The sequence below is a fragment of the Myotis davidii genome, unplaced genomic scaffold, assembly GCF_000327345.1.
Source record: "Myotis davidii unplaced genomic scaffold, ASM32734v1 scaffold1786, whole genome shotgun sequence".
In the NCBI taxonomy this organism is placed as follows: domain Eukaryota; kingdom Metazoa; phylum Chordata; class Mammalia; order Chiroptera; family Vespertilionidae; genus Myotis; species Myotis davidii.
In genome coordinates this window covers 386,999-396,047 of record NW_006297147.1, presented here as the reverse complement: position 1 = coordinate 396,047, position 9,049 = coordinate 386,999, and the positions used below count along the sequence as shown (strand labels likewise).

At 44.6% G+C, this 9,049-nt stretch overlaps 1 protein-coding gene across 1 annotated transcript in view; it reads left to right on the top strand.

The window, feature by feature from the left end:
* The first annotated feature begins 2,868 nt into the window (after positions 1-2,868).
* The window catches only part of LOC102767431 (zinc finger protein 501), a 9,951-nt gene continuing 3,770 nt past the window's right edge, over positions 2,869-9,049 (top strand). Inside the window, exons 1-2 of the mRNA XM_015569909.1 lie at positions 2,869-3,127; positions 3,746-3,872. Coding sequence (XP_015425395.1) covers positions 3,095-3,127; positions 3,746-3,872 — 160 coding nt within the window. The 5' untranslated portion in view covers positions 2,869-3,094. The remainder of the gene's footprint in view (positions 3,128-3,745; positions 3,873-9,049) is intronic.

The following is a 9,049-nucleotide window of genomic DNA, read 5'->3' as shown; positions in this document are numbered from 1 at the left end:
CCCCAGCCACTCCCTGCAGAGACCTTCCCAGGCAGGCACTTCTCACTCCCCTGATGCCCGCAAGCACCTTTGTCTTTGGGTGCATTTTTCTGAGAAATGGGACCTATAAGAAGCCGCTGACTCTGCTGCAGGGAGGCAGGTGCTGTGCGCACTCAGGTCTCATTGTGGTGCGTCCCATATCAAATTGCTGAAAAAGTTCAGTGTCAGAAAAATGAATTAAGGTCTTCAAGTTTACACCACAGACAAGTGTCAGATTCAAGGGGCTGGATTTTAACTATTATTTTCTCCAGCGTCAAACACAATCCGTACCTCAGATGTGCAGCCCTCACTGGAGCAGGTACAGTCTGAGGACCAGGGTGGCTCAGCTGCAGCTCCTGTTTCCATGGTTGCAGTTATGCTTTTCCTCCCATTCCCTTTACATCTCAGACCACATACCCATGGCCTCCCCGTGTTCAGGGCCACACCATCATTTCTCAGCTGCAGTGGCTTCTCCAGGGGAACCTTCTTTCAGAGTGAGCTGTAATTTCTCTGCCTCCTCTTTGATCTCAGCACAGATTTTGACACACAGGAGACCTTGGTTATTAGGGCTGGGTCTCTGCACCTTGTTGTTCTGTCAAATATTCACTTTTAACTATTGGAGAACATTTTTAAAGGATTTTGTCTGTTTTTTTTTCATATTTTTTAATCCCAGAGATTTCCCTCCTCATTCCCCCCACTCTAATTTATCACCAATGAATTTCATGTAACCTCCTTATGTCTTCTCCTTTGAGTCTAATATAAAATAAAGGTGCAAAACTGTCGTTCTCAAGAGCATTACTCAATCTGCTGTTATTTTGCTTCCTGGCAAATGTTGCCGACTTTGGTCAAATAAACATAGACAAATTCTCCACATGTTTGGAGATTTCTTACAACACCACCAAAAGCAATTGACTCATGTGAAGTAGGAGGACGTTACATGGAGGGGTATCAGCATCTCCCGGGACTCCATTGCCTGAAGACAGATTTATAAACACAAATTTAGAGCAGACCCAGAACCCAGCAAGCTAGAGCAGTGGTTCTCAACCTGTGGGTTGCGACCCTTTGGGGTGTCATGTTGTGACATGTTCAATTTGTAACAATGAAAATACATCCTGCATATCAGATATTTACATTACAGTTCATAACAGTAGCAAAATTACAGTGATGAAGTAGCAACGAAAATAAATTTATGGTTGGGGGTCACCACAACATGAGGAGCTGTATTAAAGGGTCGCGGCATTAGGAAGGTTGAGAACCACTGAACTAGAGCTTTCTCCTTGCTTCCAGAGAACAGAAGAAACTGCTCAAGGCTCAGGTGGCTTTGTTTGGGGGGTGTGTGTGTGTGTGTGTTTCATTAATCCTCACCCAGGGATGTTCTCTCTCTTTTTTTTTTTTTTTACCCTCCCTCGCCTTGCATCTGAGATTCTGCACTCTCTTCCATGCTTCCAAGTCTCTGGATCCACTCCATTCTTCAGTTAATTTTGTTAATTAGGTTCCATCTATGTGTGAGATGAGGTGATGCTTTTCTTTCTGTGACTCACGTATTTCACTTGGCACGATGCTCTCCAGGTCCCTCCATCCTGTGTGAAAGGGTTCTTAGCCTTCTTTTTACCACTGCCAAGCATCCCATGGTATAAATGTACCACAGCTTTTTTACCCACTCATCTACTGATGGGCATTTGGGCTGTTTTTTAATCTTAACTATTGTAAATTGTGCTGCTATGAACATAGCGGTGCATACGTTCTTTCTGATTGTTGTTTCAGGTTTCTTAGGATATATTCCTAGAAGTGAGATCACAGGGTCAAATGGCAGTTCCATATTTAATTTTTTGAGGAAATTCCCTATGTTTTCCATAATGTCTGCACCAGTCTGCATTCCTACCAGCAGTGTACTAGGGTTCCCTTTTTTCCATATCCTCGCCAGCACTTGTCTTTGTTGAAGGTAGCCATGCCGACAGTTGTGAGGTGGTATCTAATTGTTGCTTTAATTTACATCTCACTGATGATCAGTGTCTTTCACCATTTTTTCACATGTCTCTTGACCATCTTATCCACATTGCAGCCCAGGCAGAGCTGACAGTTCAAATGGCCCAGAAAGTAGATGTTCTTAAATATTGATGTCTGTTTTTGAGACATTAACTTCGTACAATGGAGGCAGGTTAGATGAGTTAGACACTTGAGCAACCTCTGCAAGCTACATTTAGCCTGAAGGAGACAGATGCCTAATGGCCCAAAAGAAGACACAATGCCTGTCATTCAGAAAAGAGCTGGTCCTGAAAAAAAATACAGTGGGGCCTTGACTTAGGAGTTTAATTCGTTCCGTGACGGAGCTCATAACTCAAATTACTCGTATGTCAAATCATTAAAGTGAATGAGTGAGACAGGTGATTCTGGGCTGATGTTGTGGCTTTCACTGTGATGTTCACTGCCCCAACTAGCGGTGGGGTATCTGAAGCTGGCTCATAACCCGAATTTTAGCTCGCAACTCAAAGCAAAAAATCTGCCAGAGACAGCTCCTATCTCGAAAAACTCGTTAGTCGGGAACACCCCACTGTATGCAAAACCAGCAGCTAAAGGAAGCCAGGCAGGTGTCTCAGAAACAAACTTGCCCTAGAAATCCCCTCCCCTGAAGGCACTGGAGGGCCCCGAGTATACTTGGTGTTTTCTTGGGCTATTTGCCCTCAAAACCAGTCCTGTAGTCAGCTAAGGAAATACCGGATCCTGGCCGTGGAGCCTAGGAACTACATTACCCAGAAGGCCGCGCGTAGAATGCCACCAGGCCGAGCCAATGGAATCTGAGAAGGCGTTTCCGTTTTTCAAGTTCTGGTGGGCGGGACCGGTAGTCTTTTCTCCATTTTGTCTGAAGCAGTCCCCGATACCTGTCAAAGAGTCCCGGGGAGAAGGTTGAGAGTGCTTTTCCCCGCCTCGCAGCCCGTGGTGGGAGCCTCCAGTGGTGCTCACAGCGCACACGTGGGATTGAAGCTCGGACTCGCCACCAGACCCGCCCAGGACCGGAACAGGGACCGCCATTCCTGCAGCGGCTTCTGCTCCCGCCCGGCTCCGACTACGGAGTGCAATGCAGGCGCCGGTGCTGAGGAGACGGGCTGAGGTGAGTTTGTGTCCCCCAGGCCCTCACCGCCTCTTACACCGAACAGCACAGCCCGTGTGCAGGCGCCTGTCCCGTCCTGCAGCTCAGTCCCGCGCGGAGGACCGTGAGGAAGGTGGAGGGGAGAGAGGAGTGTGGTGGCTTCTGAGGACACAGCAAGTGCAGGGCAGAGAGGACGGGGGTGACTCGCATCTGAAGGTCCCTGAGGATGTGGCTGTGAGTATTGACGGAAAGATCAGAGGCTGCAGGGAGGACGTCACAGACTCATTCGGGGCTTTCCCGGCTGTGGGTCCATCAGGGGCCTGGGGTGGTCCTGGATCCGGCTGGACTACAAGCTCTCTACACGCCATATGCCAAGTTCATGGGTGAGTCCAGCGAGATCCAGTGGCATTGGAGCAGGAAGGGGGCAGAGCTGGCCTCCCCACCCACCCCAGCTCCTCTGCTGAGAGCCATCACAGTGAGTAATGGGACTGTGATGAGAGAGCAGCGTGCACTGGCCTTAGGCCTGGTGTCCACAGTAACCAGGGGCCCTGGAGGAGGTTGAGGGTGGGGAAGATTTGTAAGTAGGATTACTGGTTTTCAGAAAGGCAGGTCTGGTTACAATTGTCTCCATTCTGACAGGTTGGAGTCTCCTTTGAGGACATTGCCCTGTACTTCTCCAGGGAGGAATGGAGCCTCCTTGATGAGGGTCAGAGACAGCTGTACCTGAATGTGATGCGGGAGAACTTTGAACTTATATCCTCGCAGGGTAAGACCAGTGACCTGGGCTTGGCTTTGTGATTTTCCAGGGCCCACCCCCCAGGGTGTGCTCTGTCCTCCCATGTAGACTGTGGTACTGATTGATTTTCCAGTTTCCTGGGTAGTTGCTGTCCTGGGGAGGGTTGGTCTGTTTCTGCTGCTCCCTTCTATTCCTGAAGCTCCAATACTCCCCCCTGCACTAACTTCACAGGGAAGGACCTTTGGTTGATAGTGTGATTGGAAGCCTAGGGAATTCCATCTTGATCAGTGAGGAAAGCGTTTTCTATATTCATGTTGGACATTTGTACCTATTTTTTGACGAATTGTCTCTACATCCTTATCCTGTTTATTAACTATATTTTGGTTAAAGAGTCTTTTGGCCGAAACTGGTTTGGCTCAGTGGATAGAGCGTCGGCCTGCGGACTGAAGGGTCCCAGGTTCGATTCCGGTCAAGGGCATGTACCTGGGTTGCGGGCACATCTCCAGTGGGGGATGTGCAGGAGGCAGCTGATCGATGTTTCTCTCTCATCGATGTTTCTAACTCTCTATCTCTCTCCCTTCCTCTCTGTAAAAAATCAATAAAATATATTTTTTAAAAAAAGAGTCTTTTGAATACCTTGTATATTTTATATATTAATTGCTTACTAAATACAGGAACCCAGATTTTTGCATGTGCTTAATTGTTCTTTGCATGTATTGCTCCCCACACTCCTTTTTTTTTAAAAAAAAAAATTCTTTTATTGATTTCAGTGAGGAAGGGAGAGGGAGAGAGAGATAGAAACATCAGGGATAAGAGAGAATCACCGATCGGCTACCTCCCGCACACCCCCCCCACTGGGGATTGGGCCCACAACCTGGGCATGTGCCCCTGGCTGGAACCGAACCTGGGACCCCTCAATCCGCAGGCCAACACTCTATCCACCTAGCCAAACAGGCCAGGGCCCCACACTCCTTTTTTTATTTTTTTAAAATAAATTCCATGTTTTTGGCAACGGTGTAGTCGGCAGGTCCAGTGCCATCATTTTTCTAGGAAGCTCAGATGCTTGTTACGAGTGGTTAGCAATAAAGTATTTTTTTAACCTTTTTTTTTATATATATTTTTTATTGATTTTTTACAGAGAGGAAGGGAGAGAGATACAGAGCTAGAAACATCAATGAGAGAGAAACATCGATCAGCTGCCTCCTGCACGCCCCCCACTGGGGACGTGCCTGCAACCCAGGTACATGCCCTTGACCGGAATCGAACCTGGGAGCTTTTAGTCTGCAGGCGGACACTCTATCCACTGAGCCAAACCGGTTTCGGCTTTTTTTAACCTTTAACACATGATTTTTATTGAACATGTATAGGGTTCACCTTTACATTTTATTACAAACTAGAGGCCTGATGCACGAAAATCATGCCAGGGTACGCCTTCCTTCTGCCTGCACTGGTTTACCTCCGGCTTCTAACACCCAGGCTTTCCTCTGGCTGCTGGCACCTGGAACTGGAGCTTCCCTCTTGCTGCCGGGACCCGGGCTCCATCTGCAGAGGGAGGCCTCGCCCACCCGCCACAGCCCACTGGCCAGTGCAATAGGCTTCATTTTGGGGCAATTGCAGAGCCCCCCCATTGATTGCCCTGCCAGCCGTGGCCTGGGCCTCCCTCTGCGTACCATTGTAGGGTAATGGCAGAGCCCCTGGGCCAATCACATTGCACCCGGCTTGGCTGGCCTGGCGTTCATGTGTGTCATGTTGGGTTCTTTGGACGGTGTTTTTGTAAAAAAAAAAAAAGGCAGGGATAGACGTTTCCTATATAAAAATGAAGGTCATTATCCAAGTATTAGAACACAATACTAATGGAATCACTTCAATAAACATTTTTGCACAAACATATACATGACTACTCACAGTGTATCAGCTTCCACAAGAACAGTTGGATGCACAAAATGAAGGTAATCCCCGACATAAGATGTACAGGCAGTCCTCGGGTTAGGTCGGACTTGACGTACGTCATTTCTTGGTTATGTCGCCATCTCCCATTTATTTATAAGAAAAAAAAAGCTCCATCATTTCGACATATGTACATATATACTTTAGATTTTTATTATTTTTTACCACAAGTAAAAGTCAGGAATTGTTATCTTTCTTTTAAGTTTTTTATATATATTTTATTGATTTTCTACAGAGAGGAAGGGAGAGATATAAAGAGTCAGAAACATCAATGAGAGAGAAACATCGATCAGCTGCCTCCTGCACACCCCCCACTGGGGATGTGCCCGCAACCAAGGCACATGCCCCTGACCGGAATCGAACCCGGGAGCCCTCAGTCTGCAGGCCGACGCTCCATCCACTGAGCCAAACCGGTTTCAGCTCTTTTAAGTTTTTTTTTACTGTTTCACTTCATTATTGCTGTGTATGTGCTCCATGTGAGTGACAGAGGTGCTTACTTAGGTGGCTTTTAACTTTCTGCGAAAATCGCGCTGTAGGGATGAATCTCCAAGGTAACCCGAGGACCTACTGTATTTAAAAAAAAAAAAAAAAAAAAAGCAGCCCTGACCAGTTTGGCTCAGTGGATAGAGCGTCAGCCTGCGTACTGAAAGGTCCCAGGTTTGATTCCGGTCAAGGGCATGTACCTTGGTTGTAGTCACATCCCCGGTAGGAAGTGTGCAGGAGGCAGCTGATCAATATTTCTCTCTCACTGATGTTTCTAACTCTCTATCCCTCTCCCTTCCTCTCTGTAAAATATCAATAAAATACATTAAAAAAAAATTAAACTGAATGTCAGTGAAATGTCTTCCTTTGTATGGAATTTGGTCAATGAGTATCATCAAGAGGTGGACGTACACATTTGTAAAAGCAGAGCTTGTAGTCTGTGTAAATTACAAAATCTACCAGCTGTGTCTTATGGAGGAGGAGCTAGAAACCACCTACACAGCCATTTAAAATATACTGTGTCCATAAGACGGGGCAAAAGTAAGCTTTTAGTTGTGAATAAGAAAAACACGAGTTTCTTCTTATATTCTTAATTATTAGTTTTTAAAAAATTATTGCAAAGGCATTTTTTTAAAACATGTTTTATTGATTTCTTTTACTGAGAGAAAGTGAGAAGGATATATACAGAGAAACATCAATGAGAGAGAAACCTCATCAATTGGCTGCCTCCTGCTAGCCTGCAGTGTAGTATTAACGTATCTTTATTGTTCATTGGGAATTCAACTATTTGTGTGAATTTCTGTCCATATCGAAATACTTGCTTTATTGTGCTGATCAGAACCGAATCCATAATATCTCCCAACGATTCCTTCATATTATTTGCGAGTATTTTCTCCCATCCTCTAGATGGCCTTTCATTTCATTTTGTTTATTGTTGTGCTGTGAGGAAGCTTTTTTCTTTATTTGTTGCAGTGTGGACTGTTTGTTTTCTCTATTTAGTCAGGTGATTTGTGTCACATCCAGAAAATCCCGTCCAAAACAAACCTCCAAATCTTTTTCTCTAGATTGTCTTGAAAGAGTTTTAAGTTGTAGCCTTGCCATTTAATTCTCTAATGCAGGTTAAGTTAAATTTTATCTGTGAGGGCCAGTTTTGTTGTTTTACATGTGAATATCAATTTTTAGTAGCACCAGTCATTGAAGAAACCAGCTGTCTCTTCTTCTGTGTCTTGCAGCTTTGTCAAAGATGACTTGAAAGTATGTGCTTGGGTTTATTATGTTTTTTGTCCTGTATTTTTGATCTATGTTTCTGTGTTTCTCCAATAATACATTGTTTCCTTGTTTTCTCTTTGTAATACATTGGTGCCGCCAGCTTTGTTCTTCCTCAACATTGCTCAGGCCGACGCTCCATCCACTGAGCCAAACCGGCTTCGGCTGTCCTGTATTTTTGATCTATGTGTCTGTGTTTCTCCAATAATACATTGTTTCCTTGTTTTCTCTTTGTAATACATTGGTGCCGCCAGCTTTGTTCTTCCTCAAGATTGCTATTTTTAGTGGAAGTCTTTTGGTTCCATACATTTCAAGATTCCCTTTTCATTTCTTTGTAAAATACCATTGGAGTTATCATGGGGATTGTATTTAATCTGTCGATAGCTTTGTGTATTATAGATATCATCACGATATTTCTTTTTCAAATTCACAAACACAGGAAGTCTTTCAACTTATTTGTGTTTTCTTCCATTCCTTTCATCACTGTATCATAGTGTTTAATGTACAGATGTTTCACCTTTTGGTTGAATTTACTCCTTTTTTTATTATTTTATGCTTTTGTAAATTTGACTACCTTAACTTTTCTATCGAAGAATTTATTGTTAGTGTGTGAAAATGGAACTAATGTTTGTACGTTTATTTTTCATCCTGTCACTTTTCTGAATTTAGTTCTTTATTCTTTCATCTTCACCCATGTAGTCTGAATATTTTTCCCATTTATTTTCTTTTAGAGAAAAATGAGAGAGAGAAACATCGATTGGTTGCCTTCCACATGTGCCCCTACTGGTAACGGTATCAGACCTGCAGCCAAGGTACCTGCCCTTGACTTGGAATCTAAACCATGACCCTCCAGTGCACAGGCTGGCACTCTAGCCACGTAGCAGCACAGGCCAAGATTATTTATTTATTCTATAAATTATATTAAACTTATATTTTTATTGATTTTAGAGCCTCAGAGTAGGAGAGAGAGACTGAAATATCAGTGATGAGAGAGAGTCATTGATGGACTGCCTCCTGTGTGACCCACACTGGTGATTGAGCCCGCAACCTGTGCATGTGCCCAGTCAGGGAATTGAATTGTGACCTCCTTAGTTCATGGGCCGATGCTCAATCACTGAGCCATACTAGCCATCCTGTATTTATTGATTTGGGAGACAGAGAAAGAGAAAGATGGGAACATCGATCTGCTGTTCTACCCATCTATGTATTCACTGGCTCTCCCCTGCATGTGCCCTGATGGGGGGGTCAAACCCACAACCTTAGTGCATCCGGACCACACACTCACCAACTGAGCCACCTGGCCGGGCCTCTGAATTTGTTTCAGAAGCTCATAGTTGCTTCTTCTTCTTTTTTTTTTAATCTTTAATTTCTTTATTGGTTAAGGTTTTACAAGTGTGTCCTCATCTCCCACAATTAACCCCCCCCCCCACTCATGCTTTCATCCCCCTGTTGTCCATGTCCATTGGTTTGGCTTATATACATGCATACAAGTCCTTCAGTTGATCTCTCTC